Raw genomic sequence first — 22,841 nt, forward strand, 5'->3', positions numbered from 1 at the left:
TATTTATTCTTCCAACCCAGGAGCATGGAACATTTTTCCATTTCTTTGTGTCTTCCTCAATTTCTTTCATGAGTACTTTATAGTTTTCTGAGTATAGATTCTGCGCCTCTTTGGTTAGGTTTATTCCTAGGTATCTTATGGTTTGGGGTGCAATTGTAAATGGGATGGACTCCTTAATTTCTCTTTCTTCTGTCTTGTTGTTGGTGTAGAGAAATGCAACTGATTTCTGTGCATTGATTTTATATCCTGACACTTTACTGAATTCCTGTACAAGTTCTAGCAGTTTTGGAGTGGAGTCTTTTGTAAATTTACCTTTAAATGGAAGTTATAGATTTGTCTATGTGGATCTGAAACATATGCTTAAAATACAGCATGAAAGTGTAATTATCATGCACTGAGACAGCTGAAGTGTACAGACATGAACCAAAACATGAAGTATCACATCTAGGTCTTAAGTGTCCAAGATGTCCATCTCTGGAGCTCACTGTTGTCTCTATTGCTTTGGGTGTCTTGGTGTTGGTTGTGTTCACCTGGTAAACATAAGGAAGCTCATAAATCTTCACTGAGCCCAGGTGAGAGGGTATATTGGCTATAACATGTACCTTGTAGGCTCTGTATGTACTTGCAAACATCATAAAGCAGAAGATGGACATCTTAGTTTCCACTATCTTAGACTCTTTTACCTCTTGCTCCTCCCCATACTTTTGCCCAAATTCAAATATTCTCTGTTTCCCTTCACCCTTGAAACCCTCTGTTCTTCATTTTTACAAAGGTGAAAGTATACATGAAACGTTTACAACTGTGGGATGAAGAGTTCCCTAAGCACGGCCCAATGATGAAAACCCATAAAGAAAAACACAAAAATTTGTCATTTCAACCACACACTCACAAGATACAAATACATATTACGATCAAGCTAAAAGACACAAAAATAATTTTCACAGATAGAAAGGTAACATGCTTCAATGTTCTTCTGCCAAGACCACCAGGAGCACCTGTGAGCATTCAAGTTGGATCTATTGATCTATTACCTGTTGCAGTGAGAGAGAACGCACCCCTTTGGGGGCCACGGGGCAAAGCCCTATGGAACAAGGGCTTTGTAGGGGAGTTTTGGAGAGGATCCCTGAAAGTGGGGCCCACTCCCGACTGCGTGTTGTCAGGACGTGTGGGCAATCCCATGGTTGAACATCTCAGTGAGTCCACTCTCCAGCAGCCAGACCAGAGTGAGGAGAGAGCAGTCATGGTGGAGAAGCAGCGATTGCTCACATTGGCTGACACAGGGAGATGTGTGTTATTCTGTGGGTTGTACGGTGCCTTGTTTTGTCTGTAATGACACAGGGTGATGTTGTGGTTTCAGAGCGTCCTTGTCTGATGCTGATGTTCTGTGAGGTGACTGATTCATATCCCATAGGAGAAGAATATGGCCAAGTGGTGGACATTCACCAGCTTCTGACCACAGAGTCCAGCTGTCAGTTTTGGACCAGCTCCCAATGTTGGGGGGGCTGCTGTTTCTTTCCTGCTAAACTTTGTATATTTTTTCTTTTCTTAAAATTTAATTTTTTTTCAGTGTTCCGAGATTCATTGTTTATGCACCACACCCAGTGCTCCATGCAATATGTGCCCTCCATAATACCGACCACCAAGCTCACCCAACCTCCCATCTCCCTCCCCTTCAAAACCCTCAGTTTTAAACTTTGTATTTTAAAATAACTGCACTCCATTCAAAATATCATAGAATTGGTGTTTCCATTTTCTTTGGGAAATACCCAAGAGTGGAATTGTTGGATTATATGGGGACTCACTATGTTGTACACCTTAGGGAGGGTAACATTATATGTCAAATGCACTCAAATAATAAAAAAAAGAAAAAAGAATTAAAAATATTAGAAAACATTTTGGAGAGGAGGGAATGAAATGTCAAACAAATTTGTACAAATAAGTTTGTAAACAAATTTACAAAAACAAATTGTATTTGTAATAAGTAAGCAAAAGCAGATGTGAGAATATAGAATAAGTAATGGGAGTAAAACTTAGGATCTATGAACTTTGCAAACAGGAACATATGGGATGAGAGTGTCCATCAGAAGGTTGGGAAAATACTGTCATAAAGGTTGATGGGAGTGAACACTGGGATACAATTTTGAAACGGGGCTTTGAATTGTCTTTACAAATGAAATGTGCTTATACTGTGACACAGATATTTTCTTTGAGGATTTTCCTGAGAGATAATAAAATATATTCTCAAAACTATATTTTCAAAAATGTTTCTTGACTTATGGTTTATAGAGAAAAGAATGGAAATTATGTAAGCGCTATAAACAGTATGATGATGGTAAGTGCAAATAGTAGAACAGTAACATGTCTCTGGGATAATCACCAAGTGATTTAAAGAGAGGGCCACAGTTCTTCATGAAAGCAAACCCAGGAGGCACCCCATAGAGGATCCCTTTGTGCAAACAGGATATGGGAGAATGTTTGTTCTCAGAGGGCTTGTTGTCTAATATATCAATGTTCCCTGTCCATCAGGAGGTGGGTATGACTGGGCACTCCATGCAAGTGAGCTGTTGCAGTGTTCCAGAATGTTCTGTGATGGGAGGCTGCTGAGCTCAGAGCCTAGGAGGACATTAAGGATCAATGTGACTCAGCTGCTCAAATCACACTAAAGTCCATTATCCAGTGGATATCTTGAGGCCTCCAGGGACTCAGGATCATCTGGCCTCTGGAGCTATAGCACAGAGCAAGGGTGACATTCTGGTGACAGGGCACTGGCAGGGTCATGTGGGAGATGAGCATGGAGCAGAAATGACAGAAGGAAAAGTAAGTCACTCCTGAAATGAGTGCTGTGTGGAAAAAGTCATGATATCACAAAAGCAGAAATCAGGAGACCTAGCAGGGCCCCTACCACTGGGATCAGTCACAGGCACATCTACAGGATGCAACAGGCATTTGGAAGTGAAACAAAAACACAACTCCACACAGTGCTGTACAATCATAGAACAGGAAAGAGCTGTGGGGAAATAACAATATGACCATAGAAATGAATAATTGAAGGGATACATTGGATGATTATAGTTGTCCTTCCCCAAAGTTGTATAATAGGGAGAAAGGAGGGTGATGGCAGCAGGAGAAAAGACCTTTTCATTTCTTTTCTTTTTAAGATTTAATTTATTTATTTGAGAGAAAGAGCACAAGCCGGGGAGTGGCAGAGGGAGCAGGAGAAGCAGGCTCCCCACTGAGCAGGGAGTCCTACACAGGGCTCAATCCCAGGACCCTGGGTTCATGACCTGAACCAAAGACTGCCTAACTAACTGAGCCACCCAGGTGCCCCAGGAAGAGGGTGGAAGGGCAGATACCCTGAAAACTCCAAGGGGCAACAACACAGGCCTGGGGGATAGAAAATATGATGCAAGGCCTTCAAATCCTGAGGACAACTCTGTCCAGTACAGAGTCTCTGTCACATCACCATGTGACTCAGGACAAGGGTGGCCTAAAGTCTCCTCAAATATGAGAGTTTCTGTTCTACTTTCCACCCCCCACCTTCCACAGGGCACTGGTAAGTGAAGTGGGACAAATGGTGGAGAAAACCAAACAGGGGGAGCACATGAGATCCTGGCCACAGGGATCTAGCAGGAGAGAGGCCAAGGGCCCCCAGGAGGATCTTCAAGGGGTCCAGGTGTCAGCCCTGCCCCAGGGGTTCAGACATCCCGTCCCCATGGGGCAGGACTGAGGGCTGCGGGCTAGGCCACTGCACAGACATGAAGATGGGAGAGGAGTGGATGGGCTCGAGTATGTTCCTGAAGGTTTACCCTTCATGCGGTAAGGGGGTGGGGGAAGGATTTAAAAGACCACAACAGAAACTAAGGAAATGAGGGGATAAGATATTTATATACTCTAGTGAAAATAAAAAGTAAATTCAGGGAAGCAATCATAATCATAGTCTACTGAATGCTCAGTTGCTATTAGCATTTCATGGTCATAATCATGCAAAGACTGCACACTGAACTCATCGAAATTGTCAAATAATTATATGGGGCAGATGGGAAAGTGTGAAAGAGGAGCCAATTCACTCAAGATGATGCATATACCTGAAGACCAGAGAAGGGGTCTGAGAAGCCGGCTACTTAGAGGCACAGAAGCAGTAATCAGAGAATCAGCCAGAAGAACTAAAGCAGGTGGTCTCTGAGATTCAGGAAGTGGAGGGATGGAAGCTTGGGGATGTCTGTCTTTTTTTTTTTTTCTTTTAAAGATTTTAATCTTAAGTAATCTCTACATGCAACAAGGGATTGGAATTTATAAACCCGAGATTGAGAGTCACGTGCTGCACTGACTGAGCCAGCCATGTGCCCCTGAGGATATCCGTCTTAATATCAAGTACTGCAGACATATTTGACTTTTTTGGACGCTGCCCCTCTATCCATTTGTTACAAAGACAACATGAGGGGTGAGATGATGCATCAGGGCGAGTTCTGCACGGAGACCATAGAGATGGGACAGGAGCTGGAGGAATCATGGTATCAACCGTTGGGTTTTTATGGGATGATTTTGTTTTGATTTATTTAGTTTTGTTTCATGTTATTGAATGAGAGTCATCCCTGCATGTTTGTAGAGGAACAGCAGAGCCAGGAGGGAGGGGGAAGTGCATGATGCAGGGGAGTGAGGGGCCATGTGTGCCCTCGTGGAGGGGCAGCCTGAGGCAGGAGGGGTCCCTCCCTCATCATTGCTTAGAAGTTGAGGACATAGGTGCAGATGTGGGGGGACAATGGTGAGGGTGTGCAGTTCTCTCAAGTCCTTCTTTTCTGAGTGAGGAGCAAATGAGCTCATCACCTCAGAGAGGGGAACTGGGAGGGTGTGAAGGAGGCTGAGCAGGGAGGAGGAAGTGAGAGGCAGCCCTCTTAGGAGGGTGACCGGAAGCTGACTGGGGAAATGGCATCTGGAGAGGGTGGGGCTGGGGCTCCTGAGCTCTGTGCTCATCACCTTAGAGAGACTTCCAGCAGCAGGAGGATAGATAACAGACTAGAAGCAAGTGCAACAAAATACCTCAGGGGTGAGAATTACATCTTTATACTTTTATAACTTTTACCATTTATAATTTTTCTTCAGTGAATAGACATGACATCATATATATTGTAGGTCATACACAAACATCAGAATCAGAATGTTAAGGCTTTATTTACACTTTAAAAGGAAGGAGAAGGTAGGAAAGTCAGCAGCTCAGGGCACAGAGCTGGAAAAGCTGGGCCTGCCTGTCTGTGCTCTGGACAGGGGTTGCAGAGCCTTTGCTCCATTTCTCAGGACCCTACTCTCTGGGGGGCCAAGCAGAGTCTTTCCCTTCTTTTTAGGGTATGCTCATAGTTTCATTTATTACTATCTTGTCAATTTTAATGGTTTTAAGACATGAGTTTTCTGTTACATGGCGTTTGAAGGTATTTTAGTGTGAGAATCCCTCCATACAATCTACAACGCCTGCTTCAGAAACTGAAATATAAAGGCAAAATAGTTTGGTGAAAAGATGATTGGTCATAAAGTGGAAGATCAGAACCTGAGTCTTCATTCAGGGTCTGAGGTTGATCTGTCAGGTGTAGGGATATTAAAGTAATTTATTTTTGAAAACCTTATTCATGCACATATGAAATAATTCAATAGATACTAAAAAATGTACAAAAATAGTAACATGGTATCCCCTCATCCCCTAGTCATCCAAGTTCTCTACCCAAAATCTGTCATAGTCAGCCATTTACCTTGTCTTGGAAAATACACCTGTGCCCTAATGTCTACTGTTATATCAGGAAACAAGCTCTGGCCACAGACTGGCAGAAAATATTTGCAAATCACATAACTGATAAAAGAAAAAAAGTTCTTTTAGAATATTCATAAAATCCTTAAATAGAAACAATGAGAAAACAACTCATTAAAAAAATGAACAAAACTCTGAGCAGACACCTCACCAAGAAGATGTACTTATGGGTAATAAGCACTGAAAAGATGTTCAGCAGCAGGTGTCATCAGGGAAATGCAAGTGACATCAACAGTGATCTGCCATCACACACCTGTTAGATGATGGGAATCCAAACACTGATAGTGTCACCGGCTGACCAGGACAGGGAGCCACAGAAAGCCTCAGTCACTAACAGTGGGAAGACAAAACAGCACAGCCGCTCTGGGAGACAGTCAGCAGGTTCTTACAAAGTCAGGCACAGACTAGGCATCCAAGCTGCTGATCCCCCTGTAAGGTATTTACCCAAGTCATTTGAGAACTCATGTTTGCACAACAACCTGCATGCAAATTGTCCCAGCGGAACAGTCCTCACCTGTGGGCTGCACATCCGGACTTCCTTCCAAAGACTACTTTATGGGAGGGGACAAAGCCAAAGAAGGAACTTCACAGGGAGTATCTGAGTTAGATGAGCTTAGCCAGGGGTGAAGGTGAACTTCATCCATGATGAGTGAGCGATCACTGTATGTTCTTGCTATGTTGTGTGGTGAACGGCCTGTCCAGATGTGTGTTCCTAAACCCCACAGCATCCATCAGCCTGATTCACAATGAGAGACAGTCTACAAAGTACCCGAACCATCTCCACCAACATTTCAGACACGGTCACAGCCAGAGGAGCCCGAAGGAGCCATGATGAGACTCAATGAGGCAACTTGGATGGGATCTTGGGAGAGAAAACAAAACTGTGACAGCAAATCTGGCGTGGAGATCAGTAGAAATGTGTGAATATTGTGTCATTAGCTGTGACAAATGCATGACGGTGAGATTGGGGTTAACGACAGGGCAATTGAGTGTTCGGTGCTCAGGAACTCTGCACTAACCTTGTCACTTCTCTGTCCTCTCCAACTGTTTTAAGATAAAAAGAGTTTCTTTTGTAAACAAGCCCTCAGAGAGGAAATAGTTCCAGGAAGAACAAGGATCTACTTTTCAGTTTTCCTGGACTTGTGACCCAGGGGCTGGAGAGAGGGGTTGTGCGGAGGACAGATGGCAACTCAGACACGGGACAGTGCTCCAGAGTGCTCCCCTCCACTGATCCCAGCTCCATCGCTGCACCTGCCCCCAGGGCTACTCAGAAAGCTCCCTCCTCCGTCCCCACAGGACGCCCAGCGCCCAGCCATCGGGACCTGACTCAACTCAACCCAGTGCGCCCCCTGGCGGTGAAGGACCGGCGCGTAGCAGCGCTCCCGTATGGCCACAGGCTGAGAGCAGGGGACCTGAGGGGTCTTTGGGCTTCTCCCTAGGGAACTCCCCATAGTCTCCTTGGGCTCCCAGCAGCGGCACAGGGCTGTGCACACAGGAGAAGCTCCCAGCTAGTGTCAGGTGTCCAGTCTGAATTGTTTCTCCAAATACACACTGACACGGGTGCTTTCTCCCCATTGAATGACCATGGACTCTGGCCTCAGGGAGGAACCAGTCTTCAGGCCATAACAGCTGGTTCCCAGGTCCCCAGTGGACACCACACACATACTGAGTGCCCTCAGTCTCCTGCTGGGAACTTGACTTTGGAGTCCCTGTAACTTGTTCCTGCTATTGCTTCAGGGCTAACAGGTCCTCCTCCAGGGAACCAAGTCTGGAGTCTCAGTTTCTAAGGTCAGGTGGAAGGGAGGGAGAAGGAGGGAGATCAGCTCCCCTGCGTGATGGTCTGGGACCTTGGGATGCTCCTGGAGGAGTGAGCAGAGGGAGGAAGTAGTGACATTAGAGGGTGGGGGCCAAAAAGAGGGAAGGTGGTAGAACCAGGGATGAGAGGGTCAGGGGAAGGGGTCATCTTAGGGGGCCTTTGTGGGGGAAGGATGGGTTCTGTCTGGAAGAGGCACAGGGGCTTCTGGCTGGGGCTCTGGGGGCATCAAGGAACTGAGAAGAGGGCAGAGTGAGGCCCTTGTGCCCTGAAGGGCCAGCCCTGGTTTCTGATTCTGGAGTTTCCAGATTCCCACTCCCTGGGCTATGGTTTCACCATTGCCTGCCATCCACCCTTGTTTCACAGCCTCTGCTACCTGCAAACATTCTCTGCTTGTGAGGACACTGGAAGCCCTGCTCCAGGAAGAGCAGCCCCAGGGCCTCAGACTGGGAGGGGTCCAGAAGCTGGAGCCAGGGAGATGCGATCCTGGAGCTTGGGGGCAGCACATAGGATGGAGGCTGGACACAGCCGTGGCACAAGGAGATCAGCCAGGACTCACGGCCCAGGCTCCTGCCTCACATTTTCCCCAGGACCCAGATGTGTCCCCTCCTCTCTCCCTAGGCCTGCAGGACCCAGGCATCTGAATACCATGCCTAAGAGGGCCAAGGGGGGAGGCTCCTGTGCAGGGTCAGACCCCACCTTTTGGAACCTTGGAGGGTGGCCCTCTTCCCTCCAGCCTGGAGGACCCAGGATCCTGGTGTGTTGCCTCTTCTACCCCTTGGTGCCCCTGAAAACCAGGGACCTGCTGTCTGAATCCTTCAGGCCTGGCTTCCTGGCCCTGCAAACTGGGAAATGACAAACTCTGTTCTTGTTGCATCGGCAGATCCCACATTCTCATTTCTGTACATGGTCACTCAGGTGAAGAGAATTCTGACGTCCCTCATGATAGCTTCTCTTAGCCATGATTATATGTGCTTTTGAAGTGTGTTACTAATTTCCAAATATTTGTTATTTTCCAGAGATCTTCATGTTATGGGTTTTTATTTGCAGTCACAGAATATAGTCTATAACCTTACTGTTTTTACATTTGTGAGACTTATTTTAGGGTCACTCTGTGGTCTGTTTTGGCTCACAGTACGGTTGTGGTCCTCTAATCCTTATTTGTTCTATTAATGCGAGAGGACTGTTGATCTCTAAGTGTAATAGTTAATTTGTCCATTTCTTTACAGTTCTGCCCCTTTATGTGTCATTTATGCTACAACTCTGTAATTAGGTTTTTCTCATTCATTAATTTTGTCTTACTGTGATGCTGATCTGTTTCCTCACAGAAAGTCCTCTTTGTCTCTAGTGATGTTCCTGATATGAGAGCCTATTTTGCTTCATAAAAATGCAACATTCCTGATTTCTTATGCTTTTTATTCCCATGGGATATTATTTAACTCTTTAATCTATTTTTGGTTTTATATTGCAAGTGTTTCTACTCTGCATACCATATGGTCTATCTTGATATTTATGCAGTCTGGCAATCTTCACCTTTTGTTTGGAATCTTGGTTGGTTTTTATTTTTTATGATTCCTGATATGGTGGGATTTGGTTCTGTCATTTTGCTATTTGTTTTTGAATTGTTCCTTCTCTTTTCCATTCTTTTGCTTTCTTTCATATCTTCTGGGTTTCAAGCAAATTTTTTTACTGATTTGATTCTTCTAGTGGCTTTTTAGCTGTATTTATTTCCATTATTTTTTACTGATGTTGTAGGAATTGAAACTTACATCTCTGGGGGCGCCTGGGTGGCTCAGTTGGTTAAGTGTCCAAATCTTGATTTTTGGCTCAGGTCATGGTCTCTGAGTCCTGAGATCGAGCCCTTCTTTGGGCTCCATGCTGAACAAGGAGCCTGCCTAAGATTCTCTGTCTCCCTCTGCATTTCCCCTCAAATCATGTGCACATGCAGGCGGGATCTCTCTCTCTCGGAAAAAGAAGAAGAAAAAGAAACCTGCATCTTTAACTTTTCACAGTCTACTTAAGGAAACACTGAACTCCATCCAGTAAAGAGAGGAAACGTGTAACAACAGAGTTCCATTTAGCCTCCCTATGCTGTTACAGGCATGTATGTCACCAACACACAGTGTAAGTCAGAGAATATCATGAACTACTTAGTGTTTTGAAGTCATATATCTTTTAAAGAAATTAAGAAGAAAATGTACAAAAACAGCAGGGTACCATTTCTGCTGTTCATTATTCTGTACATGAGACCATCTAGTGTCACTTCCCTTTGTCTGCAGGACTTCCTTTAAAATTAGTTCAGGAGAGCTCACAATGAATTCTCCTAGTTTATATTTATCTATATTATATTTACTTAAAAATTTTCTGCTTATTTATATTTACCTAGTTTATATTTATCTTTATTTTGCCATTTTCCTCCCTACTTTCGTCTTATTTCTATGGTTTTCATATGAGAAAATTTTCCTAACCCTAATTGTACAGTTCGATGAACGTCAATCATTGTTAAGACTCATGGAACTAGTCCGATGACGAGTATGCAGAACAGGTCCCTGGTCCTGCTGACCCTTTGCAGTGGGTCCTCTCCCCCGTCCCCAGCCTTGGGCCACCGCTGGTCTCCTTCCCGTCTGTACTTGTGACATGATCATTCTGTTAGACTGAACACAAAGGGGATCTCTTCATCTCCAACAATGCATCCTATTCTCAAATCTCTTTTCCTCCTGATGTTAATAGAGCTGCTCAGCCTCCTCACATGACAGTTTGCCTGGCACCGCTGTTCCATCAGGTCACGGTCCCCCTGTGTCTCCATAATGAAAGCGCATGTGGTGTATAGAGCACCTGGTAGGCGTATTTCTTAGCTTCTCTGCGCAGGCGCTGACGCATCTTTCCAGGACGTGGAACTGTGTTTGCAGTGACTAAGTCTTCAGCTGCTTCTCCCCAGGAGAACTGTAGGGCTCTCGAGGCCTCTTTTCCTTTCCTATTGTCTCTGCCCCTTTCCTGAAAAAAGTCCAGCAGTCCTGCTGATCTGTTTCTCCTAAACTGTGACCTCGAAGTCCTCCCGACTGCACCTCTGCCCCCGCTCCAGAGCACCTGCCTCGTGCACGGTGCGTGTGCTGCCAGCACCCAGTGTCCAGGCTCCGGCGTCTGTGAGAGTTTCTGTTGCGGAGTAACCAAGTGTAACACGATTCAGCAGCGCCAAGTGTCATCATCATGGCAATAAATTCCCGAGGCTCCGACGTGTGAGGACAGGGGAGCTGGGCGGCTCCAGCCGAGGCTGCTCATTAGGTTGCCGTCAGGATGGGACTAGACTCCCGGTGATGCGGAGATGTGACACGGGCTGGAGGGTCTGCGCTCCCGCTCCCACGTATGGCTATGGCGGGAGCGACAGTCCCTGGCTGGCTCTCAGGGAGGGAAGCCTTAGCTCCTCCATGCGTGGGGCTGTCCATGATGAGGGTCTTTCTCATATGGCCCCTGGCTTCTCCCAAACCCATGATATGAGGGAGGGAGAGAGAAGAGGAGAGCAGAGCACCACCGTCCCTTCGCGACCTAATCTCTGGTGTCACACAGCCTCACGTCCCCGTTACTCTGTCCATGAGAAGGGAGTCACTGAGCCCAGTCCCCACACAAGAGGAGGAGTATTGGTTCTACTGCTTCATGGGAGGAGAGTCCGTGAATCCGTGAACATTTTCAAACTACCACGCCCTGTGCGGAAGGTGTCGTGAACTCTCGTGGAAGATTGTCTTCTTGATTCTCCTCGTGGGGACAGAGATGAGCCTTGCTGTGGTGTGCTCTTGCTGCTCTTCTGGGGTGAGTGACTTGGATCTATATGCACAAGGGTTTTGCACCAAATTGGAGGAATTTTGACACAAGATTTCTTCAAATTTTATCTGCTCTTTTTTTCTTTTTTCTCCTCATTTTTGGACTCTGTCTATTTACCTTTTTTATTCTCCTGTGGATTCCTGAGGTTTTAGTTGTTTCCAATCTTTTTTTTTTTTCTGTGATTTTTGGATTGGGTAATTTCTATCTGTTTATATTCAACCTCATTGATTCTTTATTCTGCTTTCCTAGCCCTTCAGTGGAGTTTGCACACTGAACTTTTATTACACTTAATTTCTTTTCAGTTCTAGAATATCTATTCGGTTTTCTTTGTACATTCCACTTCTTCATTATGATTTCCTTTCTGCTCACCATTTAATGACAAGATTTTCTCACATTCTCTCAGTCCATATTTATTCAGTCCTTTGAGCATATTTCCTGAAGCTGCATGGTCATGGTCTCTGAGTCCTGAGATTGAGCCCTTCTTTGGGCTCCATGCTGAGCAAGGAGCCTGCCTTTAGTGCTGATTCCGCATCTGGATGCACTGGGAATATGTTTCTGTTGTCTCTCATTAGAGTCACACGATTCTGTTTCTTTATATGTCTGACAATATGTACTTTAAAAGTGGACTTGAGTTTTGTGTTTTAGCGAATCTGGAATCTTTTTTTCTTTTCTTTTTTCTTTTTCTTTTTTTTTAAATTTTGCTTGTTTCCTAGAAGTGTATACCCCTCTATGACCTGACCCTCTGCAGAGCTGACAGCTGTTTTCTGTGCCCATCTCAGCTGCTTAAGTGAGCTGCCCTCCATCCGGGTGACTTAGTTGTCCATCCAGGTTTTGTGTGGTTTGTATTCAGACTTTGGTGCTCATCTTCTCTGTCCTTGCCTTGTTCCTGGGATTTCCCCTAAACTTCCAAATACCCTGGCTGCCACAATTCTGACCTTTGATATGGTCACCCAGTATGATTGGTTTTTTTTTTTTTTTTTTTTTTTTTTTTTGAGTAAGCTCTACACCGATCATGAGGCTCGAACTGATGACCCTAGAACTAGAGTAGCATGTTCTACCAACGGAGCGAGGTTCCTCTCGGCCAGGACAATTGTGTCTTTAAAGCTAGACCTCACTCTGGTTATTTCTGTTTTTTTGTTTTGTTTTGTTTTTTTCCCAGCAGTGTCTCCTGATTGTCCCCCAGCCCTGCAGAGTATAGTGATCATGCGGGGATTTTGACTCAGCTTGTGTTCAGATTTCACATCTCAACCCTCTGCTGCTGTCTCACTTTCAAATTTAAGCCTTTAAATGTCTAGCTTCTTGGCACTGTGACTGCTGTCCTTCACCCATGGGTGCTACAGCCTTGGGGCTGCAGTTATGCTGGGTGAGGGGAGAACACGCACAGGGAGGAAGGCTACAAACTTGCAGTTCATACCCATCCTAGTGGTAGTTATTCAAGATTGAAGTTCTCTCATGTTTCTTCCTGCCCTCATTTACTTTTCAGTGACTTCAAATATTTATTTATTTACTTACTTAGTTTTTAAGTAGGCATCGTGCCCAGTGAGGAGCCAATGTGGGCCTTGAACTCATAACCCTGAGATCAAGAAAAGGACAGAGGTCAAGAGTCCGATATTTAACTGACTGAGCCACCCAGGCATCCCTCAAATATTTATTTTTTAATGTTTTTCTCCAGTTTTCATAATTGTCTTCTGGGGAAGCCAGAAGTCAAGCCTTTCCTCCTGCCATTACCAGAAGTCTCACCTGAGAGAGGATTTGGGGCGAAGAGGTCACAGCCTGTGATGTGATCTTGTGAGACCAGTGAGGGTTCAGGCACTTGGGATTCTGTATTCAGTTTTCTCCAACTGAAATACATGGTGGCCTGGGATCTGGGCTCACAGCTGGATGCACCCACCCCAGCTCCTATCTCACTGCTTCTTACTGTGGAAACAACATGTACCGCACGTGAGAATTTTCTTTCATTATCTGCACCAAGTCCCCAGAGAAGCAGCTACATTTGAAGGGAGGCCTGTGGAGTGTTGAGTTAAATCTGAAACAAGCTCTGCCTTGTCCTCCATCCTCCTCAGAACCAGGAACTGACTGTGAATGTCCGCAATGTGACAGCTGCTACAGCCTTCCTCAGTGAGATGCCTTATTACTCCATGTGCTCTGGGCATTGGAACTGAACGCTTCTCTCTGAGTCTGACAGCTCACCCTTGGAGATGCACGTGCATCTGAGTGACCAGACCCTCCTGAGTACCACTTGTTCTGCCAGAGAACAGCTTGGGATTTCTCATTTCATCAGGGTCTTCTCACATTCTCAGAGGGATGAAGGTACAGAATGTCCCCTGTGGGAAGTGGAAATGGCGCATCTTCTTGAGGGCACAGCCCGTCCTTAGCAAACTGCACAGACCGTGGGTAGGTGGAGGGGGTGCTCGTTGGCTGCTCTCCCCAAACCACTGGCCACAGAGGGACTGGGCCACCGTTGTGCCAGCAGATAATGAGGCGTGGTTCATGTTCCCGCGGGGGAAATGCAAGGAAGCCCCACAGCCCTGCACCGTGGGTGGGAACCTGCTCACAGCCCATAGCTATGGTGACACTGATACCCAGAGGACACGCAGAGCAAAAGGGACTGAAGCACAGAGATTCCTGAGCTTTCATGAATGGAACTGCTCCCCTGTCAGGCCATTTGGCTTGGATACTGCATTCTGAAGGGCATGTCACCTGGTGAAACCCCTTATAGAGAAGGTTAGGAAAATGAGACTAACATTTCATCATTATTTTCCATGCTCATGCCCCGGAGAATGGACTTCAGGAACAGCAAAACACTCACAGGATCAGGAGCTACATTTAAAAAAAAATTATTTATTTATTTATTTGACAGACAGAGATCACAAGTAGGCAGAGAGGCAGGCAGAGAGAGATGGGGGAAGCAGGCTCCCAGCCAAGCAGAGAGCCCTATGTGGGGCTTGATCCCAGGACCATGGGATCATGACCTGAGCCGAAGGCAGAGGCTTTAACCCACTGAACTACCCAGGCACCCCCGGGAGCTGCATTTTAAGCACGATTTTTCACTTAATTTGTTTATATGCTAGAACTTCAAAAGCATACTTCAGGAATATGTTCCTTTGGCTCTGATCTCCAAGCACCTGGAGCAACACTCCAAAAGCACAGGAAGGACCTGGTCTCGGAAGCAGCCCAGCACATTCTTGTCACTCTCATGTGGCCACATGGAGAGTCACTCTAGCTGTCCTTCCGTGTCTCTGGTGTGGCTGCTCGAGTAAGCATGTGATTCTCCTTCTGACATAAGGTCCAAAGGTCAATAGTAGCCTAAAGCTACGTCCCAAGGTCAACGTCACTCCCCTCCCTCCTCTCCTCCTGTAGGCTCACATCTGCACAAGAAGAAGGATGAGTGCAGTGCAGTCAGAGTAGTTGAGAGAGGCAATGCAAATATTTTATTGCCCTATTTATTGTTTTATTTGTTCTATTTTATTACTATTTATTGCATGGATTTATTACTGTACCTTATCTATAAATTAAACTTGATCATAGGTGTGTAGTACATAGTACATTTAGTGTCCTGTCCTCTCCACCATTCCAAGCAGCCCCTGGAAGTCTTGGAACCTATTTCCTGCAGAAGAAAGGGCCCACTGTAGTTCAGAAACTATGATTTCCCCCAAACCTCTACATTCTCTCTGTGCAGTTCTTCTTTTATTGATTCTCCTTCTAATCTGACCTTGGCCATGTTATTAGACTTTAAAATGTCCCTGGATCTGATTGTCCCAGGTGTTTCTTTGTTAGTCAGGTTGGAGCCCCTGATCTTGTGGTTGGAAAATCTTGGAGCAGGTGTTATGTGCAGACAGATTCTCAGTGATATGACAGACTTCCAGTTCTCTAATCTCTCAGAAAGTTTTCAGAAAACCAGTGAATCAAAATCCATAGAAGTAAAGAAGGTGCCTTTTGGTGCAAGAGCTATGAGTCCCTCTCACTGGACCCTGATTCTTAGAAATCCTTAGGACCTCAGGGAAGCTCCTCTGTCCCAGGACTGTGGACAGTGCAAGTGTCAAAAAAATTCCACGAGGCAGGAAAAGGAGGAGGCCAAGAGCCGCCTAGTCTCTCTACACAGAGTGGGAAGGAAAAAGCACTTCCTCATTCATGATACCAGGTGCAAACTCACTCTCCTTAGTGCCACAACAAATTTCACCTTGGCTGTTCTGGAAGCTTCTTCCTGGTTCTCTGATGGTTCCCAGATTTCCCAGGTGTTGCTCCAAGTCAACTGACATGGGCCCTGGAAGATGAAATGAAGGATTGATCACCGTGGAGCCAGAGTTCAGTGAGAAGAGGAAGATGGTTCAGAAAATGTTGCCTTGAGCTGCCCTGCCAGGAGCTGAACTCCTTCAGGTCCCTCCTTCCTCCGAGACTCATGGAGTTGATTGATGTGTGTGGTATCTGTGGGGTCACTGTGAACAGTTGTCGAGTGTGTGGCTACAAAGAGCACCTTTCAAGTGAAGGAACACTGGGGTTGAATCCTGTTTCTGCCTCTGAATTGTGCAGCCTTGAAGGGATTTTAGAATTTCTCTAGGCTCAGTTTATCATGAGTAAAAGAGGATCGTAACTGATGTGAGTAGAAAAGTTGTTCCATAAGTTTCTTATAATTTCCCCACTGATTTATTGATCATAAATGACGTATCTGTGAGTTTGATCCCCAGTACAGAACATGCTGTTTTCCTTCCCCTAAAGGGCAATGACCCAGCATCTCACACTTCATTATAAACTCCGCACTCTCATCAGGTAGAAGGGAGAACAAGCGTCTACACCTAATACCCTTCTGAGCTCCAACCTGTTTCTGGGGAGCATATCCGTGATTTCAGGAAGTCCCTTTTCAAGGGCTAAGGACCCAGCTGTTGGGGCTGTGTCCATTTCTACCTGAGGGAAGGACAAGACAGTGGTCCCATGACCCCGAGACCTTTCTCAGAGTGAGAGGATGCACAAGTGTGAGAGACCAGCATTGTTGTCGTCTGTGAGGAGCCTTAGATAAAAGGCCTCTCTCCTTGCTGACAAGTAGAAAAACCAGAACAAAGTAGCCAGAAGGTCCAGTTGTGGAGGCTAAGAAAAACAGGCTGTACCCACCCCAAGTCTAGCCTTGACAAAGAGTACAGCCATCTTGGCCCCGGCAGCCATTTTAGGTCTCCAAGACTGGTAAATGACCCCTGGCACCGGGAAGACTGACTGGAGCAAATACAATGAATAGGACAGCTCCAGGAAGACTGACCAGAGCCAACACAATGATCAATCAGGAATAGGATGGCTTATCGTTGTAATAACACATGTCAGGAATAACATGGCTTGATGTTAAAAATAGATCACATCAGAAAGAAAAAGGAAAAAACAGGAACAACACATGGTTTGACATTGTAATAGATCATGTTAGAAAGAAAAAGGAAAAAAATAGGAACATAGGGCTAGTAGTCATAGCCCAATCACCTACTGACACCCCTGCTCTGCCTTTAAAAACTCTGACTGTAGTCTGGTTTGGGGTTCAAGTCCCTACTCCACTGTGTCGGGTATACTTGGGCCCAAGCTTAAGCTTGTCAAATAAACCCTTGTGTAATTGCATCGGTGCTTGGCTCCTTGGTGGTCTCTCAGAAGTGAAAACTCAGGCATAACACAGTGACCCTTTTAGCCCTGGTAGCATGGAAGTTGAAGGGCGTAGCTTAGTGCGAAAGCCACATGGCTCCTTCACACAGAAACCCAGACTCAGTCAACTCCCATTCCATGGTGACAATGCAGGCCCAGGACAGCCCTTCCTGGACAGGTTGCTCCTCCTCTTCCAGCAGGGAGGCCCCGAGACCAGAGCCTCACTCCTTCCCTGCTTTTCCTTATCTGTCTGCTAAGACAAAGAGCTTGAGTTACATTTTATTATTTTCAGCCAAAAAAAATCTGGTGAATATATGAAGGTTACACTTTTTCTAGAAACAACATAGTGTTTTTATTTGCCCAAATAGTATATATGACACAAAGAAAAGCCACGATTCAAGCGACTGATTCAAAATTCTGTTCTGGAAATTCCTCTTGAGAAGTAGAGAGGAAATCTGTCATTCTTTGTTGGCAGATTGAGAGGGACAAACCTTGAAAGGGCTAAGAATAGTCTGCACAGGTGATTGGTCTGAAAAAATGATCCAGTACAGAGAAAAGAAGAAATAAGAGATGGGGAGCTTCTAGCTGCACTCCAGACCCTGGTTCCAGTCACACCGAGGACAGTAACATCCTTGCTAGTTTTTTTCTTTTTAATATTTTATTTATTTATTTGACAGACAGAGATCACAAGTAGGCAGAGAGGCAGGCAGAGAGAGGGGGGGAAGCAGGCTCCCCGCTGAGCAGAGAGCCTGATGTGGGGCTAGATCCCAGGACCCTGAGATCATGACCTGAGCCCAAGGCAGAGAGGTTTTAACCCACTGAGCCACCCAGGCACCCCTTATCCTTGCTAGTTTTATTTGTTCACTAAGACACCAAACCTCCATTCTGAGATTTCTCTCACTTTCAGCCAAAACATACTTATTGAACATATAAAAATTTTGCTTCTTTAGAAATAGCACAGGTTTTCATTTGTCCAAACAATACAGCCCACCTCAAATAAAAGCCCTATTTATCTATAGCTTTTTTCTTTACAATTTTGTGTCCAGTGATGCTTTCTTCACACTCAGAAATCTCAAGATGTGGAGGGTGTGTGAAATCTTAGAGCAACACCAAAGGTTTCTCATTTGACAGAAAGACAGACATATTGTAATGCCTTCTGGTGCTTGAGAATTCTAGAAGTGAAGTCCTATGCATTCACAAGTGATTTTTAACAGTAGAACCCAGGATTGAAAGGGAAGCTTTTTATTCCATTGTTATGTGTAGAATACAGCAGATTACTTTTCTATAATGGTTCTGTCCACCCAAAATGAACAAATCTTACTGAATTTCTAAAACAGAAGTAGAGCATTTCCCTAGAGCCCATGTGTAGGCAGCTGCCCAGGACACACAATTCTAACAAAGAAGAGTGCTGAGGAGGGAAGGAACACTTGGGGCAGGGTTATAGATCTGTGTACCTAAGGAGTTACAAACCTTCAGGATGGAAGACATTCCAGAAAGTTATAAATTTCAACTATGCTTTCACTATGTGCAAGTTGTGGACTTCAGAGGCATGGGAACCAAACTTATAGAGATTTTACTCTTATCTGTAGTTTGATATGTTTCTTTTAGGTTATTTGCTAATGCATCAGAGGCACAATGCAGGCTTAGGCAGAAATAGAGCCCCTGCTTTGAAGTTTGGTTAAGTCATTCTGACCTTGGTAAACATTAAAGGATAACTTCCTTTGGACCCCCCAAGCTGGGCCCATGACTATTAAAAGTTGAAAATTTCCTTTATAAGTTCTAAAGTCAATAAGAGTGCAAACCACTAAAGATCTGTCCAAATTTAGACAAGACAGCATAGGGCTCCCGCCTCCTAGACCCAGCGTCTTCCTCCCTCTGAAGCACCCAGTGGCATTTTGCTCTATGAGATACTACAGACCACACGCAGGAATGCGGGTCCTCCCAACAATAGCAAAAGGCCCTTTCCTTGTGCTTCTCACAGAAGTGCACTGAAACATGCCCCAGAGCAATCCTGAGGTGGAAACTAGGAGACAATGTGAAGCTGGGTTTTCAGAGAACTGTTTCTCCCCAGAGAACAAGTGTTTCTTTGCACTTTCCACCAGCTGTCCCTGCAAAAGCCTGGGCTCAAGGTCCACTGATAGGTTCCAGCCTATGAACAAGCAGGTCTTGCATTCCTCATGGGGATAAGGAGCCCAGGATCCCCTCTGGTTTATACCTGCTCTCAGAGCATGCCCAGAGCACCTTACCCTTGTTCAAAGAAAGCTTCGTGATGGGGCTATTTTGCCCCTTCTGAAGTTGTCTATGTCCAGTGCTGGACTCTCCCTCTTGGGCTCCCATTGTAGGAGAATGGACACCACCCTGGCCAGAGTCCCATTGGGCCTGATGTCCTGTTGTAAAATGGCTTCATTCAGGATGGACAGCCCATGGGTCCCTCGGTGGCTCTGGGAATGATATAGTCCTTGGTCATGTAGGCCTGGAGATGCTGTGGCCACAGAAGATTCTCCCAGGGTCCTTCCTGTGCTCCAGGCAGACACAGCAGGTCACATCTTCTAGAAGGTTCCATCTAGCTGGCCCAGGCACCATCACTGCTGCCCAAGGTGTGCTCAGTAATTCTTCTCACCTCACATGGACCTGTGATGGGAGGTCGATGTGGTGAGGAGTGTGAAAAGAACTAGAGACAGCAGAGGGGTTATTCAGAAGGGAGAGGGTGGACATAGATCACAAGTGCAGAGCCCCAGCTGTGGCCTCCTGACATGTCCCCGCAAATACTCTCCTCCTGCCCCATCTCTTCTCCACACAGCCTCCTCCACATAGCCACATGCCAGGCACAATTCTGAGCACATCACAGCTGATCCTTTACAGCATCAGCCACAGGACAGGGAGGAGGCTGAGGTGTCCATGGGTAATGAACGTATTCAGGTCCTACAGCTCAGCAGGCAGTGGGGAACATTCTGGAATTCAAGTGGTCCAGGTCCAGAGCTGCCCGCTTTAGCTCCATGCTGCCACTGCCAACCACTTCCCTGTGCTCAGTCCGTCCTGAGAACAGGCCCTGCTGTCCAGTAGCCAGAACTTCTCCCCAGCTGCTGACCTCGATCCACCATCCCTCCTCTGTCAGCTCCTGTCCATCCTGGGGGCTCAAATCACATGTCCCCTCTCAGGGAGGAGGTCCTGAGCTGCTCCCAGGATGGGGTCCTTGTTCTAGGTTCCAGCTGCCTGTCTCCTCAGGCTGCATATTGAATATATAAACACACTGAGCCTGTTTCACCTGCTCCCAGCAGCTTCCCCCTGCCTAGGGGATATCAGGACCCAGATAGAGATCATCAGATCCATAAATTAATTAGTCTCATCAGAAAGGACTCTGGGAGAACCTCACATTTCAGGTGATAGTGGGCTGGAGGAATCACATCAGCCTTCCTACTGTAAACAGTTATTTTGTGTTTGTTTTTATGCTGGTGGGATATACCTTGCTCATGACGAGTTCAGATATTTGAAGGGTGCCGTGTGAAGGCTTGGACTTATTCTGTTTGACTCCAGGAGTCAGAAATGGGTCATTTCCCTAGAAACTTCAGGGAGAGAATGGGGCATCATCATAAGGTTTTTTTTTTTTTTTAATTTGTATTTAAAAATTAACTTAATTGGGCGCCTGGGTGGCTCAGTTGGTTGGACGACTGCCTTTAGCTCGGGTCATGATCCTGGAGTCCCGGGATCGAGTCCCACATCGGGCTCCCAGCTCCATGGGGAGTCTGCTTCTCCCTCTGACCTCCTCGCTCATGTTCTCTCTCACTGTCTCTCTCTCAAATAAATAAATAAAAAATCTTTAAAAAAATTAACTTAATTAACATATAGTGTATTATTAGTTTCAGGGGTAGAATTTAGTGATTTATCGTTTGTAACACCCAGTGCTCATTCCATCACATGCCCTCCGAATGCCCATCCCCCGATTACCCCATCCCCCTACCCACCTCCCCTCCAACAACCCTCAGTTTGTTTCCTAGAGTGAAGAATCTGTAATGTTTGTTTTTGTTTTTTTTTTTCTTTTTGTTTGCAAATTAGACTTAACACTTAAGACTTCCTTCACAGGTGGTGAGTCCTCCATCACTGAGAGGATTCCACTCTGTGGGGTTGGTGCTGCACTGGGAACTTTGGTGTCATGAGGGACTCACCGTGTATCCTCTAAACCCCCTTCCTCCTTGGAGTTGCCACAGAAGATGGGGCCCTGCGTGGGGGTCACAGGCTTGGGCTCCACGAGCTCTGTCATTGGGCACTTCTGGTTGCATTCCTCACATGGGATAGTTATGTTGTGAAAAGAAAAGTGGTTTAACTCATCACAAGCGCTTGACTCATCATAGAGTTAAACATGATTTAAACCCTGTCGCACACATTTTAAGATTGTTTGTTCCAGCACTTTGAAAAATGCTGATGCTAAGAAACAATAAATGTTGGAGAAGTTGTGGAGAAAGGGGAAACCTCTTACACTTTTGGGGGGGGTGCAGCCACTTTGGAAAACAGTGTGAAGGTTCCTCAAAAAATTAAAAACAGAGCTACCCTATGACCCAGCAATTGCACTACTGGCTGTAATTACCCCAAAGAAACAGATGTAGTGGAAAGAAGGGCCATATGCACCCCAATGTTCATAGTAGCAATGTCCACAACAGCCAAACTGTGGAAAGAGCCACGACGCCTCTCAACAGACAAATGGATAAAGAAGATGTGGTCCATATATATACAATGGAATATTACTTAGTCATCAGAAAAGATGAATACACAACTTTTGCATCAACATAGATGGGACCAGAGGAGATTATGCGGAGTGAAATAAGTCAAGCAGAGAAAGTCAATTATCATATGGTTTCACTTACTTGTGGAACATAAGGAATAGCACGGAAGGCATTAGGGAAAAGAAGGGAAAACTGAAGGGGGGAAATCAAAAGGGGAGAGGAACCATGAAAGACTATGGACTCCAGAAATCAAACTGAGGGTTTTTTGGGGGGGGGGGGGGATGATGGGGGGATGGATTACCCTGGCTATGGGTATTAAGGTATTAAGGAGGGCACTTATTTCATGGAGTACTGGGTGTTATACACTGTAAAGTTTTTCCGGCAAGATAAATACAACACCAGGCAAGGTGGGTGCAAGGCAAGATTTAGTAAAAACAGACCATAGTCCATAAAAAAGCTAAAGTAGGAGGAGTCAAGATGGCGGAGAAGTAGCAGGCTGAGACTACTTCAGCTAGCAGGAGATCAGCTAGATAGCTTATCTAAAGATTGCAAACACCTGAAAATCCATCGGCAGATTGAAGAGAAGAACAGCAATTCTAGAAACAGAAAACCAACCACTTTCTGAAAAGTAGGACTGGCGGAGAAGTGAATCTAAAGCGATGGGAAGATAGACCCCAGGGGGAGGGGCCGGCTCCCGGCAAGCGGCGGAGCAACAGAGCACAAAATCAGGACTTTTAAAAGTCTGTTCCGTTGAGGGACATCACTCCAGAGGCTAAACCAGGGTGAAGCCCACACGGGGTCAGTGGGGCCTCAGGTCCTGCAGGGTCACAGAAGGATCGGGGGTGTCTGAGTGTCGCAGAGCTTGCGGGTATTGGAACGGGAAAGCCAGCTACAGAGACAGAGCTGACAGTGAGCTCACAGCTCGGGGTTACCTTGAACTGGTCGCACACTCGGTGAGCTCGGAGCGCGGCCGGAGGTCAGGCAGATGGGAGTAACTGGGCTCTGTTCTCTGGGGGCGCACTGAGGGGTGGGGCCCTGGACTCTCGGCTCCTCCAGGCCGGAGACCAGGAGGCCACCATTTGTATTC

The 22,841-nt window shown here is 45.9% G+C and overlaps 1 protein-coding gene across 1 annotated transcript in view; it reads right to left on the reverse strand.

The window, feature by feature from the left end:
• LOC132018566 (HLA class I histocompatibility antigen, alpha chain G-like) overlaps positions 1-21,294 on the reverse strand; it is a 27,894-nt gene extending 6,600 nt beyond the window's left edge. Inside the window, exons 1-2 of the mRNA XM_059401521.1 lie at positions 21,200-21,294; positions 19,662-19,707 (exon numbers count right to left, since the gene is read on the reverse strand). Coding sequence (XP_059257504.1) covers positions 19,662-19,707; positions 21,200-21,294 — 141 coding nt within the window. The remainder of the gene's footprint in view (positions 1-19,661; positions 19,708-21,199) is intronic.
• Between the last annotated feature and the right edge of the window lie 1,547 nt (positions 21,295-22,841).

The sequence above is a fragment of the Mustela nigripes genome, chromosome 5 (assembly GCF_022355385.1).
Source record: "Mustela nigripes isolate SB6536 chromosome 5, MUSNIG.SB6536, whole genome shotgun sequence".
NCBI classification, from domain to species: domain Eukaryota; kingdom Metazoa; phylum Chordata; class Mammalia; order Carnivora; family Mustelidae; genus Mustela; species Mustela nigripes.